General features: G+C 40.8%; 1 protein-coding gene across 6 annotated transcripts in view; it reads left to right on the top strand.

Annotated features, from left to right (window-relative positions):
• The first annotated feature begins 5,045 nt into the window (after nt 1-5,045).
• slc38a4 (solute carrier family 38 member 4) overlaps nt 5,046-21,769 on the top strand; it is a 31,525-nt gene continuing 14,801 nt past the window's right edge. The window contains exons 1-7 of one of the 6 annotated variants that reach the window (XM_085437326.1): nt 5,046-5,133; nt 5,249-5,283; nt 17,674-17,923; nt 18,557-18,631; nt 19,521-19,559; nt 20,584-20,674; nt 21,197-21,312. In XM_085437326.1, the coding sequence (XP_085293452.1) occupies nt 17,808-17,923; nt 18,557-18,631; nt 19,521-19,559; nt 20,584-20,674; nt 21,197-21,312 (437 nt within the window). In that variant the 5' untranslated portion in view covers nt 5,046-5,133; nt 5,249-5,283; nt 17,674-17,807. Of the gene's footprint in view, nt 5,134-5,248; nt 5,284-14,062; nt 14,745-17,673; nt 17,924-18,556; nt 18,632-19,520; nt 19,560-20,583; nt 20,675-21,196; nt 21,313-21,769 lie in introns of those variants that run through there. The other 5 variants (XM_085437325.1, XM_085437324.1, XM_085437327.1 and 2 more) reach the window with 5 other exon arrangements.

The following is a 21,769-nucleotide window of genomic DNA, read 5'->3' as shown; positions in this document are numbered from 1 at the left end:
CAAACTACAACAAACATAGCATTCGAACACCAAACGTCCAGAAATGCACATGGTGAATGCAGTATTAAGGTAGGTAGGTAGGCAATATTTATGCAGTTTCATTAAGATCTGACTTCTTCCTCGTTTGCTCTCTCCTTGGCTCTCCTCTCAGTGAGCATGAGCGTGTGTCTTCCAGGAATTGGCCCGGGCGCACCTGTTTTCCATCTGTAGTCACTGGCAATATTTAAACCCAGCTTTCATCTCCACGTTTCGCCAGATTGTTAACCTACCTCATGTGGCTGTGAAGTGCAGGCCGCTTGCATTTCAGATTTATGTTCTACTTACCTGCTGTTAACTTGTGCTTTCACTTACCTGCTTCTCTCCTCCTACTCTTGGAATAGCATACACATCTACATACCTGCCTGACCCACTATCATCCCAGACTAGGAGTCAACCATGTATCATCGATAGAGGACAGAAAGGAAAGACACTTCTGATTCAGTGACGAGTTACTTACCTGAATAAAACATTCAGGTGACTGCAGAAACTTGTCTGATTTTCTAACAAGAAGCCTACCTGAGTGGCTTATTCACGTTTCTGAGACATCCCAGGAGTATCACCTGTTTCTTTGTCGTAAAATTCTCACCTAAGTTGAACACCCAGCTTTTAAGAAGCTCCATGGTTAACTTCTATTGCTTTTGTAAAACCATCTTGGCTTTTTTCATTAAACGTTATGAATCTGTGATCAGCGATCTGCGTGTGTGTCCTCTGTGCGAATAGTGACACTAAAAGTTATCTGCATGTGTTTTACCTGCACTTTAACAGCGTGGAGAACCCAGCAATGTTCTGTGCCTGAAAAGGAACTCGGAAAAAGTAGGTCATCTGGCTTCATGTTCATACACGTGTTGCACTGTTGGGATGTGCAGTTTATAATATCTGCCTGCAAATCCTCTGGTCTCAGATATAGCTGCTCCATGGACCAGCTATCGTGTGACAATAGTTCACATGAACTTGTTACCTGACAGAAAAAGCCAAAGTGATGTAGAAGCGGACGAAGATGCCAACTTTTGGATGGTTAACTCGTTGAGGTATTAGAGACTTCTTCAGGGGACTTACTTCCTGCTGACAGATGCTCCGTCTAATTACTGCCAGTGTGGTTCAAGTATTCATAATCGCTGTCAGCTGAAATGAGCCGACTCTCATGAGATGATTTATAGCATTTCTGTGCTGTTATTCAAAACATGAGACAACACATGACACGTAGCACCAAAAAGGGGGAAAAGCATGTCGAGCTGGCCTGTAACACTACACACAACTATTTCTGACCTCAGTGGGCACGTTGGCTAATAATAAGAAGGCATAATAAGAATAAGAATAATAAGAAGCTTATTTTTTTAATGCAATCAATCACCCATGCTATTCCAAAATATTGTTCTGCCCACTGTTATCAGCTGTACTGCGCATATAATAAAGAAAACTATCACTTGTTGCCTGCTTGTTGCCACATGAATGCCTGCTGAGAGGTGAAACCTGAAGGCGGATAAAGTCGAACCAACATCAGCTTCCTCTTTCCATCCTGTAAATACGGAGCAAGGATGTAGCAGAGAACAGCAGGTCAACAAAGCACACTTGGAATGTTTTCATAAACAGACGTGTTCAGTGTGTCGTTTCGGTGATGTTTGACGATAATGAGCTTTCAAATGTAAAACCAAAACATGCACAAAGGTGCACAGCAACAAACTTGAAGTGACAGCTGATGAAAGTCAGTTAAATGAAGAAAATGGCCTATCTATATAAAAATCCCCACTCACCACTGTAAGCAGTCTTCCTTCATGCTCGGGTCCTCTACCATAAGCCCGGGAGGTTGAGGGTGCAGCACAGTATCTTTACACTTGTTAGGACTGTGCGCTTCTGGACGGAGAGCTCAAATGTCATTCCTAGTATCTGCTGGAGCCACTCGCCTAGTTTGGGTGTCGAACAAGCTATAGGTTCATGTAACCCCTTCTGCTGGGATTACTTGTGTAGTAGCATTCCAACAGCTCCCTATTCCCATCCCTTGTCTACGTTCTTGTTCCAGTAGCCCACTTCTCATCAATGTGCCCTGATTCCTTAACACCTGATGTGGTACTTGTTAATCTAGGAGATGTTCGAGCCAGCATGGCATCCTGTATGGTTTAGGTAGCATGGGGGGCCTAGCCAGATGGACATCATGGTCGAGATTGGTATCCCCACCCTGTTCTGCTATATATATATAGAGAGAGAGAGAGAGAGTGAGAGATGATGAAAGACAGACAGAGAGTACCGCAAACACTGGAAGAAAATATTGAAAGTCTACAAAATGTAAGAAAAACTGTTGAGTCCATTTCATATTGTTTTAAAATGTTTGCATTAAGTTCGATGTATTACATACAAACACACCATATTGTGAAGACACCCAGTCTCAATAGGCTTATCCAGTAATATCTCCTTTAAATCGGTCAAACAGTGTTTGGCCCAGTGATGAGGAAAAGATAGCAAAGAAGGTTTTCAGCAACAGACCCGTCGCATCAAGAAATTCTTTGACAAGTGGTTCCTATTTTATTTTCATGGAAGAAAAGGTGCTCAAACTGAGCACCAAAATGGGGAAGAAAGGTGATTTAAGTGACTTTGAATGTGCCATGATTGTTTATGCCAGATAGGCTGATCTGAGTCTTTCAAAAACTGCTGATCTGCTGGGAGTTTTCCACACAACCATCTGTGGTTTTTCTAGAGAATGGTCTGAAAAACAGAAATGAGTGGCGGTCAGTGTTGGTCAAGTTACTTGAAAAAAGTAATCGGTAACTAATTACCAATTACTTCCCTTAAAAAGTAATCCCGTTACTTACTGATTACTTATTTTCAAAAGTAATTAATTACTTAGTTACTTAGTTACTTTTTAAAAACACGATTTACAACCTGAATAGGTGATAAAGCAATAGATCTTTCAGCCCAATTCTACTTTTTCTACATAATCCATCATACAAAATGTAATCAAATGGAAAAGTCTCTTTTTAAAACTTGTTTTATTAGTTTTAACCTTTTAACTTTATGCATCAAGCAAAAATTTAATTATATGCAACATTCTCTGACTGGAAGAAATTTGTTAAACTTATTTTCTGCACATTCCAGCACATAAAATATTTTTTTTTGTGTGTGTGTGTGTTTACACTCACTCTTTCAAATAGATGCAAGTAAAACACAGCAGAAAATAAATAAAGTCAAAGACTAGCGGTCCTGTTGCTCTATTTTCACCTGTAAAGCAGGAGTGGCGTAGGCGGAGGTTTACCCTGGTGCAGGTGTGCCGAGAGTTTCTCTGTGAGTTTCCCATTACGTCATAGCGCACTCGGTGCTTGCTTGGAAGTTTAGGGGTGGGGGGGGGGGGGTTCGCTTTAAAAAGAAGTTTTCATCCCACGCACAACGGACACTAATGTTTTTGTCACTTTTTATGGAATCTAACTCAAAGTAAGGTCAGTACTTCCACGCTTTGAATGCTGCACGCTCATACTCTCTCCCGCACCCATATAATCCATTGTTGATCTGCACACAGCTGTTGTCAGGAACGTCGCACTCGCTTACGTCACTGTTATGAGACATTCTCGCAAAAAAATCACGTTTTAGTAACGCAGTAACGCAGCGTTCCTACGGGAAAGTAACGGTAATCTAATTACCGTTTTTGCAATAGTAATCCCTTACTTTACTCGTTACCTGAAAAAAGTAATCAGATTACAGCAGATTACTGCCCATCTCTGGTGGCGGTGAGCGGCAGTGAGCGGCAGTTGGACAATAAAAGACCGGAAAAAACGCTGCCTGATGGGCTGAGTTAATTTCTGCTGTGACATTCAGAGTTTGCCATAAACAACATGAAAGCATGGATCTGTCTCCTGCTGCTGTAATGTGTAACGTGTGGGAGATACTTTGTTGGCACACTTTGCCAACTGAAGTTTTGTTCTAACGCAGCGGTCCCCAACCCCGGGCCTCGGACCGGTACCGGTCCGTGAGTCGTTTGGTACCGGGCCGCGAGAGTTGACGCTCAGGTGAGAAATGTATGGTTTTCAGGGTTTTTATCGGTTTTCAGCGTCATTTTGTTATCGTTTTTATCGTTAACTCGGTTTTCCTGGGTCTTTTCACGTGTGTTATGAATAAATCTTCTTTTTTTCGGTACCGGTACTAGTTTTATTTTGTTGTATTTATCAGCGACACCTTAAAGGCCGGTCCGTGAAAATATTGTCGGGCATAAACCGGTCCGTGGCGCAAAAAAGGTTGGGGACCACTGTTCTAACGTGCACTAACCAGTGTCACAGTCACCAGATCCCAATTTAATAGAGCACTTTTGGGATGTTACACGGGAGAGTCGCACCATGAACGTGTAACTGATAGATCTGCAGCAACTCTGTAATGCTGTCACACCAAAATCTGCCAGCAATATTTCCAACACCTTGCTGAATCCATCCCACAAAGGCTTAGATTTCTATGCCTGCTGTTAAAACTCACGACACTAAGATTTAATGTGTATTTGTGTAATATTTATTCCTTTTGGGGGGAAAGTAGTTAATGCAAGGCAGTAAAATAATACAATGGATAATAAATGCATGGCAAATAAAGGCGACAGTAAACTGCAGCTTCCTCAAACTTGGCCACCACCACAGGAACGCCCAAATGATAAGTCCGTTCCAGGTCCTGCTCGCTTTAAAAGCAGTGAATTGCACTGAACTGGCAGCGTGAAGCTGTTTTTCTCCAACAATGTGGTCAGCCAGAATGTAAACAACGACTCCCTGTCATTAAACCTGTATTTATCCTAAACACTGCCCAAACATAAAATTGGACACTCATTATAAATGGCTAAGACTACAACGCCTGTTTCAGGTGGAAAAACTGGTAAAAGACTGACTGAGCGACTCCACTCAGACCGTCACTTTCTGAGCTCTGGGCTGTTTAAGTGTATCCTCAAATCAAATGAGGTAATTGGGAGAAGAAGGAGCCCCCAGCAGCGGTGGGTGTAACACGACGCTTAAAGAGTTGCTATCATCACATGGCAGATGGAAATTTCCATTCAGTGTCCTTGCTTGTTAAATGGGAAGGGTCTGAAGCGCTCGTTTCCAGTAGTCCGCTTCCTCCTGCGCCGCTCTTACACAGTAGGTAAGACCCCGACATTTCCATTAACATCTGCTCTTTACTTTAAGTTTTTTTTTTTTTCCATCCTTCTTGTGATTAGCTGCCTAATCATTACCCTCCCTTTCTGATACTCTGGAAGCGGGCAGTTTGACTCGGAGGGCTTCCCCCCGCCTGGTAAGCAGTGTGGTGAGGTTTAATGACTAAAATTAGAACATGTAAGTCAAATCATAAATAATAATAATGACAGAGAGCTCACTTGTGCGCGGGTTTATTTGGGTTTGCATGCATGCTTATTCGTTTGTTTGTTTTTTGTTTGTTTTTATCGGGTTTCTTTCTACAGTAAAGTGTGTCTTTAGATAAGGAGCGTCTGTGTGCGGAGGCTTCCTGCAGGGTGGTGCCTGAAGTCAATAAACAGCGTCAAACGTGTCTTTATTTATAAGAGAAAATTGCGCTTTTTTCTTTCTTTTTTTTTTTTTTTTTGGTGTGAGCATTTATTGTCTTAACAAAAGGGTTTCTCGAGCCACCAGTTGATCGCATGCAGCAAACGTGGATTTTGCGTGGAGCTTGTGTGTGTTTTGCATGCTTTTCCGCGTTCACTGAAACCGCAGGAAAAAAGCTACACAAAGGCGGCTAATAACGTTTCCAATTTTCATCTCGCTTTTTATTTAACATTTCCCTGCTTTTTTTCACTTTCCATAGTTTCTGTGACTCATAAAGTCTCTCTGTATATAATACAATTCCAGTAATGATTTTTGAAGCGGTGAGCAGCTGGAGAAGATGCTTAAAGAAAGAAAGGATCGTGGTTTATGTAACAGCGGAGCGAGGCACGCGGAGCGTGGCTTGAGGAAGCCCTCTGAGGACTAATAGATATGTTACGACTGCAATCACAAGCTCATACTGTCCCCATGCTTTGATGGAGATGCTTATATGGTTAATCTCAGTTTATTTTGACGAGATTTCATGTCCACGCTTTTTGTTTTTTTTTTCTTTTTCTTTGTCTGTCATGGTGTGCCCCTCAGTTACCACCTGGAAGATCATTTTTTTTGACTGTGGGCATCATAATAGATTACAGATTGTAAAGAGTGAGGTTTTTATAATGGGATGCTTTTCACTTTCCACTTTACTCTCTTGAGCGTCTTTTGGTTTGAAATTGGAGAACACTGGTCTTAGTGGCAGACAGCCAGGTGACAGCACAGGACTGAAAACAAAGACTTAGATTGAGCCTGGAGAATCTGCAGGCTTGGGCGTATTCAAGTGGTGACTTAAGGTTCTGTCACTGCCATTCTGGAAGCTAAAAATACCCAGTTGCTACTCAGTGACCGTACACTTTCAAACCAAGGCCTAGATTTTTCTTTTCAACCTACTTGCATAATAGAGGTCTGAGTATGACTCCACCTACATGGATATTTAAGTTTCTAGATGTGGGCGTGTTTTCTTTGAGGAATGTGGTGGTGGCAGTGCTACACACTCGTGTCGTAAAGACTGTGTGGAGACATAATGGCTATCAGTTATTGAAGAGAAGTTATTACCTTGCTGCAGCTTTAATAATTACTACAGAGTAAATGTGTAACCTAAGTTTATAAGAAATTTGAAATGACCCATTGCCTCAATGGCAGTGGGTCATTCCAGCTCTTGAGCAGAAGTGCACTTTAATGAAGTTTGACAACTTCCTAAACTGTAACTTTTTTTAAAGAGTATGGTCAGAGTCAAAGGATTGTAGAAGCATAACATAAGCGTGTTTCCAGCTTGGAAAAGGTTTTGTGGATCACGTACCAACTGAGCAGTTTCCAACTATTTCACCAGCTGCACGCTGGTTAAACTAACCTCCATGTTTAATATCCGTGCAGTGCCTTTCAGTCTTACACCAGCTGACTGTAAAGGTCTCTGTGAAAGCAGCCATTACAGTTATTTTAACTGCTTTTCCAAGATAAAGGTGGGAAGGAAATTCCTGCACATGTTAGAGCTTGGAGCTCGTGAAGCCTTACTCCTCACTGACCCCATGGATACCTGAATGACACATGTAGGTCAGATCCTGCTGCGCAGCTGGGAGCTGAAATATTGCCTGCACTGGCTGATCTAACTTGGAGTATGAGCAAATGATCCACAAGCCAGATGCCGTGTCAGTTTCAAAGGAATGGATATCATACAAAGATGCATTGAGCCAGTGCCACAAAGCACTTAAGCAACTGGCAGTTTTCCAGAATGCTGTCGGCACATTCAATGCGAATGTGAAAAGGTAAATACACTGTATAATGTGTGAACTGAATGATTGCATAATTCACAAACCTGGGCTGTTCACTGAGGTAACCACCTGCCTGTATGCAGTAATCCAGCTTTTTTCTAATGTAAAACTTAGCAGAACCTTGGAAGGAATTTACCCCTTTTCTTTTTCTCACCAACAGGGTGGTCAGGGGTCAGCTGCAGGGGTTCAGTGTCCTCTAAGCACTGTGGGATGTTTGCCAACACAACTGCTTGAGCACTTTAAAAACTCCTGTGGAGGGAATAAGGTGTGATTCCTGATTAGGTTTTTTTGTTTTGTTTTTTTGTAGTTTTAGGGGGCATTCCTCAGTTGACTGATTGTGGTACACCTGGGGTAAATGTCAAGGAGAAAACCACAAAAGGAAAAGAAGGCAAAGAGAGGGAGTGATAGAAACTCGTAAACTATTTTTTTCAGCTAGCAAGCATATCAGGTGTCAGTCACATAGCCCTGGAGACCTGTCGACCCATGTATTTCCCGACCGTTTGACAAGTGATTGCTGGAGTTTGCTAGCTTTCACCAGGTGAAACAGGTCATAAAAAGAGTACTGCTTCAAAAACCTCCTTAATTGTTATCCATAGTTGCACACGTCTTTGCAACGCAATTTCATGGTAGTGACAGTGCAACCACTTGCTAAGCATTCGCAGAATACACAGCAGGACAGGTGACTGCCAGCTCTCAAGGCCTGTGTGAATGGGGCAAGTGATATCACATTGACTGCTCTCAACCACTCGCAACTTGTTGGGGAATGTACATTTTCCCCTCATGATCAGTGGTTTCCTTGCAGTTAACAACCTGGCTATAGGCCTGTGTGACTGGGGGCTTAGCTAGGCTATCTGTCTCCCCATGCTTACTCTGCCTTCATATTTGTCCTGCAGACTTGAGAGTTTTAGAATATTCTCATCTAAAACCTCTGAAGAAAGGACAATATACAGACTTCCCAAGATACTTCTGCCTTTCCTAAAAATGTAGCATTTATAATTTACCCAGAGTAACTCTGAGTTTACCTAATGTTAGCAAGTCCCTGCAAAGGTAAACACGAGTTTCATGTAGGCAACACTGTGCATGAGAGAGGTAATATATTTAAATATTTTCTTCTTTTATCTGTCTGCCAGGAATCAGAACTATGAGTCAGTGCCTTAGCAAGAGATTAGTGCAGAGCACTTGATATGATTGTAGCTCTAAATATCCCACATAGCACCTCTGAATAATCAGAGAACACCGGGTTGATGGTTACTAAAATATTCTCCATTTTTCTTCTACAATTCCTTCCTTAGACCCAGTTAATGTAATTAAAGTGACCTGAATTCATGCTGTGTAGTGTAAAGACTCTTTTTCTGTTTCTCCTAATTCAATATTGTATGCTTCAATTACACTTTATAAAGCTACTAGGGACAAAGGTGTCAGCTTTACATAAGCAGCCAGAGTAGTTCTGTGTTAAAGTGAACTTAAAATGCAGACTGTTATGTGGAAAGTTCTTACTATGGCGTGATGAAGATATCCAGAGTTCAAAATGGTGCCAACTAGAGAAACATGAAAAGAAGCAGGTTATTTTGTAAATGTGTTCTCCTACTGAGAGAACAGTCTGTCTCCTCTGTGCATCAGGTAGTGACGTCTTTATACAGGTGACCTAACAAAAGTTACTGGCTCCAAGCTCTCAAATTACACCCACGGGTTATTTTTCATGGTGGAAAAGACCACAGATGGAACTGGTTTTAGTCTTTTAGCTTAATTTTAATCAAACTGAAACTGAAGACACCGAGAACTGAGCCTTTGACGTAACAGGAAACAAAAACCCTTCTCTGGCCCATTAGCCCCTTCTGAAGTCATCATCCACACCTCCAGCTAGAGTCAAGGGTGAAACCTTGAGCTTGTGAAGAATTACACATTGTTACAAAACAAAATGCTGTCGTCACTATTAGCAGACATGAGCTGGCAAATCAATATTAACTGATAAGATGGACAGAGAGAGAAAGTCTCCAGGGTTCACAAACAGGTTTGGACACACCAGGTTTATTCCAAAAGGTCAATATGGTGTTTACTTTAGGTCTAAGGTCAAAGTTTTTTGTCAATATGGGCTTTTTTTTGGGTTGTTTTTTGTGTGTTACTTGTTTGATATTCGTCATAGAAATCTCCATCTTTATGTAACAGTTTCTTTTGAATAAATGAAACGATTCATTCCTTCACTTCCGACACTGCTGTCGCCTAACAGTGGACGCAAACTGGTATCTTAAATGTCACAGGCAATAAGGGCCGTTCCATATTATGTTAGAAATAGGTCACACCATTTGCGGTTTGGCTACGTCAAAAAGTGTTTGCAGTTGTTTTCAGTGGCCACATACGTCACAGTGATCGCATGAAATGACAGAGGTGCGTTCAAACCCCGTCTTCTTCTTTACCTTCACACATCTAGCCCGTCGCTGTGAAACGATAACGGGAAATGAACAGAAAATGTTGGAAAACAGTTGAGAGGAATTATCTAACCAGCTAACCTAGCACTTTGGATGTAGTATAAAGTTGCCCTTATTCAGGAGAGTCGTTGTATGTGATTATTTGTTCCAGACTAGAGGGAATACCTCAGGACTGAGGTTGAAAAAATAGTTACCAGCCACCACACCTTTTCTGGGAACACTCAGTCCTCTGTGCTTACTTTACCCTACAGAAGCAGAACATTAAAAATCAAACTTCTCTATGGAACATCAAAATCAAGAAATAGATTCCTAACCCTTCCATATGGTAGCAGTTTCAAACTAGATATGAATAGCATGAACGCAGCCTTCCAGGATAGTCTGTTCATATGCTCTCAACATGTGAAAACGTGATATTCGATTCCAGCGCAACAGCAAGGGAAATTTACAGAAGGGAGGAGGGAGTTGTCGTCCACATGTCACACATGATGATTCGTCCCAAGTGCAAACAATGACAAACTGGATGATCTGAAGGAGCATGCGTGCCTCTGTCACACTCTCTCATATGTGGTTATAGTTCTTGCTGCAGGGACACAAGTGAATGTTAAGCCATCCACAGATGACACGCCTCACCAGTAGCTATGGTTAGGCTGTCATAATTCTTTGCAGATTCAGAACGCTTTGATTTCTGTCACTGTTCTTAGGCAGCAGAGGCAGATGGACTTCACTGGTTTAATGGACAGTTTGGTATTTTTTGCGCTCATGAAAAAGAACTTTTAGCTCCGTGAGCTTCAGCTGTCCTTATCTGTTATCAGTACATATTCAGACTGTTTACAAAACGAGTTGCAATCATAGCAAGATCTCTCGTTGGGGATTCCAGTCTTGGCTGTATGGCTCTTCACAGATAAGACTTTAGAGATAACACTTTATTGTTCATCCATCTATCATAGGATTTCATGTTTTGGCAATTGTGAAATGACTGGAAAGTGTAAGCAAACCTAAGGTTAGCAAAACTGTTTTGTGCTTTAAAAGTTTCACGAGTTTTAGAAAGCAGGGATTGTCCGAGGTAGTAACACTGTTCTTCTAGGTCTTGGTGATATTTCTGGTTGGAATGTGGCGTTTGTTCATCGGGTGTCATCGTGTTACTTAGCAACCTCCGACCAATAGGTTAAAATGGCTAGTTTCTAGCATTTATGAATAGTAACACCTTATAAAAGTGTCATATGATACTGATTTTATAACAGTAACATCTAATTTAACAAATATTGAGTATACTCATTTTTGACATCTCCAAAGTGTGCCATATTAGTCCAGTGTTAGTATTAGTATTACATCATTTCACAGGGTAACTTAGTAAGTCAAGTTAACTGTACTTAGGAACCATATCAAAAGGTTGTCAGATAACTGTATGCATGTATTTTAGGCTACGTGATCTAATCCAGCTTTCAAAGTCACCTTTGTTTCAGCATTTTATGCATTTTTGTCTGGTGCATGTTGCTGATGTGCAGGTAAACCATAATTAAACGATAACTTAATGAAAATTAAGGTATGAAAATCTCCTTTCCTACATGGATGTTTATTTGATTGAGCAAAATCTTGCATTCTAATTTTTTATTATGCACTCAATGGAGGTGGTCAGTGTCTGACTGAGTGTAGTAGTTGAGCATTGATGCATGCATGCAGGTAAATAGAGTTTGCTGCATGTAAACATACAATGAGGCCCATATTTATGTCGATTTCTATAAACTATGTCTACCACCCTGTGGCCCTGTGACAGACTGGCGATCTGTCCAGGGTGTACCCTGCCTCTCGCCTCTCTATGACACCATACAGTTTGTTATTTAATCTGTTACCCAGAATATTGCTTTACCTTCACCTAGTGGCAGGGTACCCAATTGCTTCTTAACAGGAAGTTTTGTGGCCGGTTGTAGCACAATTTTTAAAGCAAAGTGCATCATAAGAAGAACAGTTTGATTCTTAGTGACTCATTCTGTTGACCTGCAAACAACTAGCGGCCATTTCTGCTGACTGATAACTTTTTGTTCATTTTAATTGTTTAAAGCCCAAGAGAGGCTGGCAGGCTACTGGTGTCAGGTATGAACCAGCTGGTTCAACTTCTCCTTAACAGCTACCGTTGTACATCCAAACTGCCTCATTAAATTGAATTTGTGGTTTCAGGTGGAGGAATGTGGTTGCAATTTGCAGCTACTGTGACGTGTGTGACTTCTTTTTGACGTAAGCACGCCAGAACAACTTTAGTAACTTTAGTCATTTGAATTAAGCTTATATTTTTAATGTATGTGTTATTGAATATTTTTGAGATTATCTTGAAGGGATCTCCACAAATATAATTGCTAAGTATCATATGATGTACATAGCACTTACTTAGAAACACGTGCTGACAGAGGACAACTAATGATTTACTTGCAAGTTGTTTGGTATTTGCACCCAGTCACATCGAGTTGAGAGGTTTGGGCTTCACTAACAATAAAGATATACAGAGAAGTTAAAGTTGATGGTGCCAACGATGTTTTGGTCAAAATGGGAGGTTAATAAACCCTCGATCCATGATGGAAACGTCCCTCGTGGCCTCTTGTCAGCCACCTGATTTCAACATACTTTGTTATTCTCCCGCTACAGACATGCAGTTAAAGCGGGAGAGTAACAACGTGTACTCTCTAATCTGGAAGAACCACATGATTACCTCAGCTCTTATTTAGGCAATTACTTTAGCAAACTTTAAGAATAGCCAGAGTGTGGTGGCAAACACCAGCAGTAGGTGGGATCTGCCAGTTAAATGACAAAGTGTTCCCAAAACATTGACTGGGGACATGCTAATGGCTCAAAATGTGGGTAGAGATATCAGCGTGAGCAATGATCAACCTTTACTGAACCCAGTGAGAAGAGAACTGAGAACATGAACTCTTACACCCTGTTCTGTACAAACCTATCAGTAAATAAGTGAAGTTTCAATTCCAGGATTGAAACTTATTATTATTACTCAAAAAAAACACCTAAAAGAAAGAAGAATCGGAAGATTCAAAAAAGGATAAATATCTGTATTTGTAGATGCTTGTAGCAACTTTGCAATATTTTCAGCCACATATTTCTTACTAAAAACCTTCATTTTAAATGAGCAAAGTTGGTGGACTGGTCCTTTGGGTTTATGTTTTTTTAGTTGTAGGCTGGAACTGAGGCAGATACAGATCATTGAATGGATTGGCTGAAGCCAGCACGTGTCTTTGCCTCCGACGGATACTTCAAGTCTTTGTTTTGTTTGCAGTGCTAATCATGTGACCTCAAACTCTGACCTCAGACACTTTGGTTGGTAGTTGCTTTTCAGCTCGGCTCAGAAGTTTCTTTCCCAACCCCCGAATCTGTGTCTTCGGGGGTTGATGCTTAGTCACAGGTGATTAGCCGAGCATGTGTGTGAAGACACCCCCCCCACACACACACACACACACACAGTTTAGCTTTCACAGAAATTGTCTCTCCTGTGCATTTTTCTGCTTCATCATTTTTCTTCTTTGTGTCAAACTTTTGGGATGAATTTGATTTTACTTGCATTTAAAGTGAAATTATTATTACTGCTTTCTTGCTCTGGTACATTTTGAAGTTTCTCACATGATCTCACACACACATTGCTCAAGATTTGTCAGGTTGTGCTCGCCTTGCTAACTACTAGACGAGTGGTAGTGAAACGTGAAAAAGTGCAACAGAGATGGTAAAAAGTTGAGACGAGAAGAGATAAAGTTGTGCAGAGCTGCAGGTGACATATTTCAAAAGCAAACTGTCCCCGTTTCCCATTTTAGGTTATACTTTTCACAGTTTCACTACAAACTGGACAGCAGCTAGTCCTTATTTGCAGCCAAGTATGCGGACTAATAATGGCTCGTGTGGGCTCAAGTAAATTTTCTGATTTTATTTAAACATTAAAACACAGTAAAGTATCGTATAAACGAAGACTTTGTAGCAGTTCAGCATTTGGAGTCTATATTTAAAACATATCTTTTCATGTTCAGCATTTACAAGCTCAGTGCCCGATGTTCTGAGGAAGAAAATAGTGTCTTTTTACCTTAAGTGATCTGTACATGTGTGTGTTTTCTTCTATTTGAACTGCATTACAAAGTAAAAAAAACCCATCTCTGACACAAACATGACCTTGGGCACGCCGACATCCAGACAGTGAGCCATCTGATTGGTCAGCCTGTGGCACGGCCTACTACTGAAAACACTGACAGTCGCCTACAGTATGTCTGTGTCTGGGCATCTGTGTGCCTGCTGCATGTGCAAGCAATTTTGTGTGTGTGTGTGTGTGTGTGTGTGTGTGTGTGTGTGTGTGTGTGTGTGTGTGTGTGTGTGTGTGTGTGTGTGTGTGTGTCAGAGACCAGTCCAGACAGCAGTTTTCTGTGACCTAAATCATACAGACCACCTGTGTTTGATCTGTATGATTTAGGTCCATTTATAAGTGGTCATGTGTCCTGTCATGTGGTCGTGTCTTGAAGCTGCTGAGGGTATTTAAGAGTTGGTGCACGCTGGTATCTTCAGTCCGATGCCGATGATCAAACTGGCCACGTTACAGTGTAGCTCTATCCGTCCTTCAGTGAGTGTATATAGTTTATTCTCCGTGTGCTCTCCTCGATTATATTTGTTGAGTCAGATGTGTATATACATGTATGCATACCAAGTGGGTGGTGTTGGTGGAGATTGGGAGTGAGCTATCAGGGTTACGACCCCGCTTATGACTGATCAAAAAAGGAGGAGTCTGAGCAAACTGCGCATCCTGATTGGCTGACAGAGGCCCTCCTTCCTCTCTTTTAAAAGCTTCCTGTCTTACCTGAGTCACAAAAGGGCCAGAGCACCTCACCCATCCACTCGTCTCTCTTCTGTCTGTTTTTCTTCAAATCTATTCATTCAAAAAGGGAGGACAAACAAGGAACCTTCCTAGAACCGCTTTAAGAAACCTTTCAGTAAGTGAGCTTGTTTGTTTAGGGAGATTTTTTTTCTTGAAAAAGTGAGCCATGCCATGCACAGCAGGTAGGACCTCTGTTGTGCAAATGTTGAGTGGGGGGTAAAACAGAAACACGTGTAATGTTTGCTTTCAAGGAATTTTCTGTGTAACACGTAGCAGTTTAAAGCATTGACTTCACTCACTTAGCTATAAAGGGGTGTGTTTGCTCGTGCCAAGACTTGTAGACCGTGGCTGATGCAACAGCTTGTGTGTACACTGAAGGCGAATGGTTTCAGACTAAATAGGTAAAGGGCTCTCATTCTAAATTTACAAATTACTGTATTTTTTTAAGCCTGGCTTCTTTTCCTTTTTTGCCAAACACTTTAGATAAGACCAATATCTTATCTTAACATGACTGCATACAGTCTATATCACTATAGCAGACATTCTATATATGAGAAGAAACTTAAAATGACTGCTGCTGTGTGATTTGCCTTGAAACATGTTGAAAGAACCAAGTCAAAATCTTTAAATGCATATTGTATGAACTGTGTGTTGTCTCTGGAGTCTTTAAAAATGTTTTGGCCTCAGGAGTGAGATAGATGGGTCGGGTTTGGAAAAGAAATGAACAAATTCCAGCAACCTATAAAGATTAATTTTACTGATGGTGGGAAGTACTTAATGTGGGTTTCTATAAGTAATGGTTGTATCAACACATCATTTTAACCCAGCTTGACAGGTTAATCCTCTTGGCTGCAGAGAGCGAACCCCAGTCTCCATTTCCCTCTAACAGCACGGCAGACAAGGACTTTGAGAGATTAGGTGTAGCGGCGTGTGTGATGTGGCTTTTAACGATGACACAGCCACCTAATCTCTGTTGGCTCAAAACTATTATGGCTTTACTTCACAGAAAGTACAACAACCTGTCAGTAACAATAAGTTTTTGTGAAAGAAGGTCTCAACTGCATCGGCCAGGACATTGAACACCCCTGGTAGTGTATCTAAAAGAGCTCAAGTTTTGACTGCAAACGCTTGTTTACACTTTGAAGTGGCTCAACCGCTTCCCTCTTTAAAAGCTGTTGCTTAAGTTGCAGGTCTTTGTATTTCTATCAGCTGTCCTTAAGACTGACCACTTGCGGATGGATGGTAGCTCAACTATGTTTTTACTGCTCCACTTGATCATCACCAGGTGGTTGTGGGAAGGTTTTTGTTCATCGTTGATGTTACAGTTGTTGTCGTATTGTGGCATTATCAGAAATTTGCATGAAAAACCCAATGATTGGTTTAAAACATAAGACCTTTTTAAACAGAGAGAAACACTGTTTGATTCAGTGCAAAGAAGCAAAGCTATCATTATGCATAAAGGTAATCAAGGTAGAATAAAGACCTGTCCATATCTAGTTAGTCATTACAGGAAGTGTTTGTGAACTAAAAATCACGAATGTGGGATACTGTTTGTCCGTGATTTAAACAGCCCAGTGCTGCTCCCAACAAAGGGAAAACCAATTCTGCAGGGGAGACCTACCTCGGCACTTGTGCAGGTGAAGCCAAAGGGAAGATATGCTTCACCATATTTTCTAGTCTTTGGCTTAGAATGAAGTTGGTTTGGAAACACATTCAGCGATGCTTCATCTCCTGCTTTGCGTTTCTGTAGGCGCCCGTGCTAGCAGTGTCCAAGCGTTTTGTTTTTTTCCCCCCTTTTCATCCCGTGCCCCCCCTGCCATGGCTCTGCGCCCCCCCTAGGGGGCGGGCCCCATACTTTGGGAAGGTCTGCATTAGTGTATGTTAAGTTCATGGCAGAAGAAAGAGCTGTGTGAATAGGTAAATGTGGTTTGCCGAGCTGTTCCTTTAACTTTACATTAACATATTTGTTCTTCTCAATGCATTACACCACATCATTACTGCTGCGAGTGCCGTGAAACAAAAGAGGATGTCAGAAGTGTCCTTTCTCATGGGTTCATCGGTGTCACGGCTCTGGCTGGTCCTGTACACGTTGCATTAGTTTTTCATTAGTGAGTCGCCCTTAGGCTCTTTTCTTCCAACTCAGTCAAAGAGCTCTTTGTGTGAGGGGGGAAACAGCACTGTAAATCACGTTGCTGCTATTTTCGTTTATAATCACGTTGTCTTCTTTCAGTGTGTTGAGCTCCTTCTTACATAACTTAAACACTACAGAAATTGAAGGCGGTGCCCCTAAGTGGAGTGTCATTTCTTTTCTTTGATGTTAAGGGTTAAGTTGTGTAAACCAGCTCATGCATTATCAAGGGCGCAGCTGATGGTGGTCCGACGACCCCACGGACATGCTATATCCATGACCTAGTTTCACGTCACTGGAGCTGACTCGACTCCGCTCAGCAGTCATTATGTACGTCAGCACTTGGTTGTGATATCTTCCTAAAGAGACAAGAGATACAAATAACTTTAGTCATTAACACAACTAATTGAGCCTGTGTGAAATGTAAAAGGCAATAAAATTAACACAAAGTCACCCTTCCTGGTACAGGTGAAGCTGCGTAACAAGTGCCAAGGCACATATAATCTCTTAGGAAGCCCCTCAGTTCCAGGAAATGGTTTCCAGAGTAGAGGGCTCCATTTTTACCTTAAAGGATTTTTTTATTCTTGTGGGAGTGGTCTTCCCCCGGGGCTTTCTACAAGAAACCCTTTCTGCCATAAAGTACTTGGATAGTTAAAGGTTAAACATCATGGTTAACCATGTTTAAGTTGAAGTTTGCCTTCAGGGCTTTCTGCCAAAAAGGCTTTCTGTGTGCCTTCCTCATCATGGCCAAAAACCTGATAAGGGCAGATAATAAAACCACTGACAGCCCCTGTAATCAGTTATTCCAGTTCTTGGAACAGTTTAAGACCAGCAAAAAAAGGAAAGCAACATATAAACAGACAAAAAGCCAATTCTGTTACTGAAACTTTGTCTTGTTTTTCCTTTATTGTTTCAGGACTTTTCTCAACGGTAACAAGATATAGCTGAGGTGATTGACAAGGTTCTTGTATCCTGTGCCAGTGAAGTCTAAACCCTGAAAATCCTAGAAAGGTACATTTCTCTGCCTCTGGTCCTGCTCTCTGTACCACTATGCCGGGAATTGTGGAACGCATGGAACTGAGGAAAGTCTCCACAGTGGCTGACGACGACAGCCTTGATGAACAACTCACAGAGCCCACCGACTGTGAGAAGGCCACCATGAGCAGGTCAGTGACTGTGATGTCTTTCTTAATATCAGTAGACTAGAGAAGGCTGGATTTTTGTGGGCAAGCCTCTGGTTATGGCAATCTAATCACAAGCGGATCTTTGAACTCCTGCTTTACCATGATTGGGTATAAATTGGTGTGCATTGGTGCGTCAGAATAAATGACAGAAGTTGTAAATTGGTGTCAAATAATCAGCGTAGACAGCTTCTTCTCTGCTCGTTGCACAGAAAGGTGATTAAATCATAAATCGTAACACGGTAATGTTTTCAATGAATGACTCTCTGTGTTTGCATCACTTCAGGACACCTGCTGAGTAATAAATTGGGATGTTTGATCTGTTTCTAAGAATAAATTGCATATGTTTTAGTCTGAAGCAGCACAGTGAATCTTTTTACACATAGCTTCCATATATAGTTGAGACGTGGACACACAAATGACCTCAGACAAGTGGCATAACCAGTTCAGCTTCTTTTCTGTTGCTTGTACTGGCACTTGCATATAGACATAAAGATTACATCTGTTAGCAGTTTGCTAAAAAAAAAGAAAAGCTAAACATAGCACAGAAAGTTGATATACATTTGAACTGAACCACTGTGTTTGTGTCCTAATGCATATCTTTTTCAATCCTATCAGTCAGTATAATGTGGATGATAATGACGATGGAGAAAGCAATGTGTTCCTGACAAATGGGATACCAAAGAGGCAGAAGTATGATAATAAATACTCTATATTACTAACACATGTCTATGGGAAGCTGGATTTTCAATCTCTCTGACAAATCTTTCACCAACAGCACCAAAGCCTTTGGTTTGCTGCACATTGACAGTGTAAACTTAAAGCTAACACTAATGAAATAAATAAAAGTCTTTGTCTGGTGAAGGTTGGTGTGTTTGAGGACAACCGCTTGACAAAAGCTATAGACTCTACTTTATTTTCTTTTGCTTGCACTTAAGACTTGCAGTTAAACATAAACACTACAACAGCTATTGGCAGCTGGTTACAAAAAAGATGTGCCACAGTTGACGTATATTTGAACTGAACCATTAGCTACATTTGCATGTCCCAACGTATAACTTTCAATTCAATTCAATTTTATAGAAGACCCTACAATAATACATACAAACATTCTGTTGCTTTCTCTATTCTGCCAGTGAATATAACATGGATGATATGTTCCTTCCAAATGAGATACGAAGGAGGAAAAAGTATGATAATAAATAGTTTTTCCTTCTACTGGTGAATCTTTCACCACCAGCAGTACCAGGCTTTGGTTTGCTTGCACATAGCATCCACTAAGACTAGCAGACTTGGCAAACACTAATGAGTCATAGAATAAATATAAACATATTTTATTACTCATTTTAGGTTGGTTTATACAGATTATTACAGATTCTTGTCCATTCTTTTCTTTCTGGGCATAGGTTGGTGTCCAACTTCTTTTCTGTTGCTTCCACTGACACTTGCATTTTAACATAAAGACTACAGCTGATGGCAAGTGGTTAAAAGCAAATTGTGGGGCAGAAAGTTGATTCATATGTGACATTAACCATTAGCTGTGTTTGCATGTGCTAATATATATCTTTCTCAATCCTCACAGTCAATTTATGGATGATAATGAAGACGGAGAAGGACAAAGGTGATAATAAGAACTTTATAAAACTAGCACAGGACTATGTGTCTGACAAATCTTTTACAGAAGGTTCAGATTCATGACAAATAACCAACATAGATAGTCCAGTACCTTTTCTGCTCCCTGCACTTGTGCTTGCACTTGCGAAGTTACTCCTCATTTGGCATGTCTATCTTTTGGCTTTAAGGCGGCAGATTAATTGCATGTAAATAATGTGTTTATCAGGGTGAGGCACACTGGTGGTTATTGAATTGGGAAGGTGTTTCAGTCCAGCTAGCTACTTTCTGCTGCTCCCTTGCCACAGCGGGTAGCTAGTTTTTTAAAAAAAAAACTGAGTTGTTAGAGTTGATGCGTTTTTAAGAACAAATGAAGAAAGGCATAGGTGTAAAGAGGTGCAGTTACAATTTTTACGTTTACATTTAAAACCCTGACACACACAAATGTCGTCAGATAACCAGCATAACCAGTCCAGCTTCTTTTCTGTTGCTTGCATTTACACTCGCACTTAAACGTAAAGACTACGGCTACAGATTTAGGTAGTTAACAGTAAATTGTAGCACATAAAGTTGATACAGAGACTGCATGTGCTAATGTATATCTTTTTCACAGTCAGTTTATGGATGACCATAGTCCTGGATGGAGGACTATGTGTTGGTAGATTGTTTTTCTTGTGTCTAACAAATCTTTTATAAGTGGCACCAATGTCTTTTTGTTTCCTGCACATTGTCAAGTCAAGGTACACTGAATGCTAACACTAATAATTTGCAAAAGAAAATCTACATATTTCATCACTCATTTGAACTTGGTTCTACTTCAGAGGAAGTCTCTGGGTTGAGAGCAGTGTAGATCGGTATAACCATATAAACAGTTGAGCATCTTATTGCTTGCACTCACGCTTGCACTTACGCACAAAGACTGCATTTGATGACAGGCGGTTACATCATAAAATATAGCACTGAAAGTTGATACACATTTGAAGTGAACCTCTCACTGTGTTTGTCCTAACGTGTATCTTTCTCAATGTTGACAGCCAATTTAATGGGGATGATAATGACGATGGAGAGAGCCACAGGTTTCTGTCAAACGGTATACCAAAGAAGAAGACATATGAAGAAGAATATGTAAGGATTTAGTCACATCAACTATGTATCTCCTTTTGACTCCCAATATAATCTGTTATATTATTTTTATATTTGGTTTTACTCACCATATAATGCATATGCACATGTCAACAATTCATCATCCTGTCTTCATAATTCAAGTAAATGAAAAGTATTAATTATACACACAGACGCACTTACTGTTCTACATCAATTTTTCATGTGTTCAGTTCACTGCTCATTATTTTAAATTAGACCACATGGCAGACCACAGTCTCTAAGTTGTTAGCAGTTATGAGATGCTGTAGGAGAGTGAGGTCAAAACCATAAGAATAGTGCAGAAGAACTGCAGCTTGTCTCCTAAAGCTTCTATCTGTCTGTAGGTGGCTTACTATGCCAAATGTTTAGCTCTTTCTTTTTCTAAAACAGGGCGCATATGATGCTAACATTAATGATTCATGTAGTAAATATCAATAGTTCATCACTCAACTGAAGGTAGTTTTACCTTAAAAAGCTCTTGTCTTTTCTTTTGACTTTGGGCAGCATCCTGGCCACGCCTCATTCGGCATGTCCGTCTTCAACTTGAGCAACGCCATTATGGGCAGCGGCATCCTGGGCCTGTCCTTTGCCATGGCAAACACTGGCATCATTCTCTTTACGTAAGTATGTTTGGACTAGCGGATATATAGTGCATTGTGTTACATGTTTGATAGAGATTAGGTGTTAATTTGGTTATAAATGCCAAAAACAATGATTGCTCCACAGGATATACTTTGAAAGATTATTCAATTTCAGTTCAACTTACTTATCAAATTACAAAATGACAACAACAATAACCTCAATGCACTTTATATTGTAAGGTAAAGACCCTAAAATAAAGCAGAGAAACCCCCAACAATCAGACCACCTCCTATGTGCAAGACCCTGGCAACAGTGGAAAGTAAAAACTCCCTTTTAACAGAAAGAAACCTTCGGCAGAACCAGTCTCAGAGAGGGGCAACCATGTGCCACGACCAGTTTAGATCGAGGGGAGGGAGACAGCACAAAATACATGGATTAATAATAACTAATGCAATTATAAGCTGAAGCTTGTTAGAGCTCCCTGTCAGTGTCACC

This window comes from Copadichromis virginalis, linkage group LG17 (genome assembly GCF_057382275.1).
Source record: "Copadichromis virginalis isolate Kocher_CV1m ecotype Utaka linkage group LG17, C_Virginalis_male_GT1.1, whole genome shotgun sequence".
In the NCBI taxonomy this organism is placed as follows: Eukaryota; Metazoa; Chordata; class Actinopteri; order Cichliformes; family Cichlidae; genus Copadichromis; species Copadichromis virginalis.
This window is presented reverse-complemented; position numbering and strand designations above follow the sequence as displayed.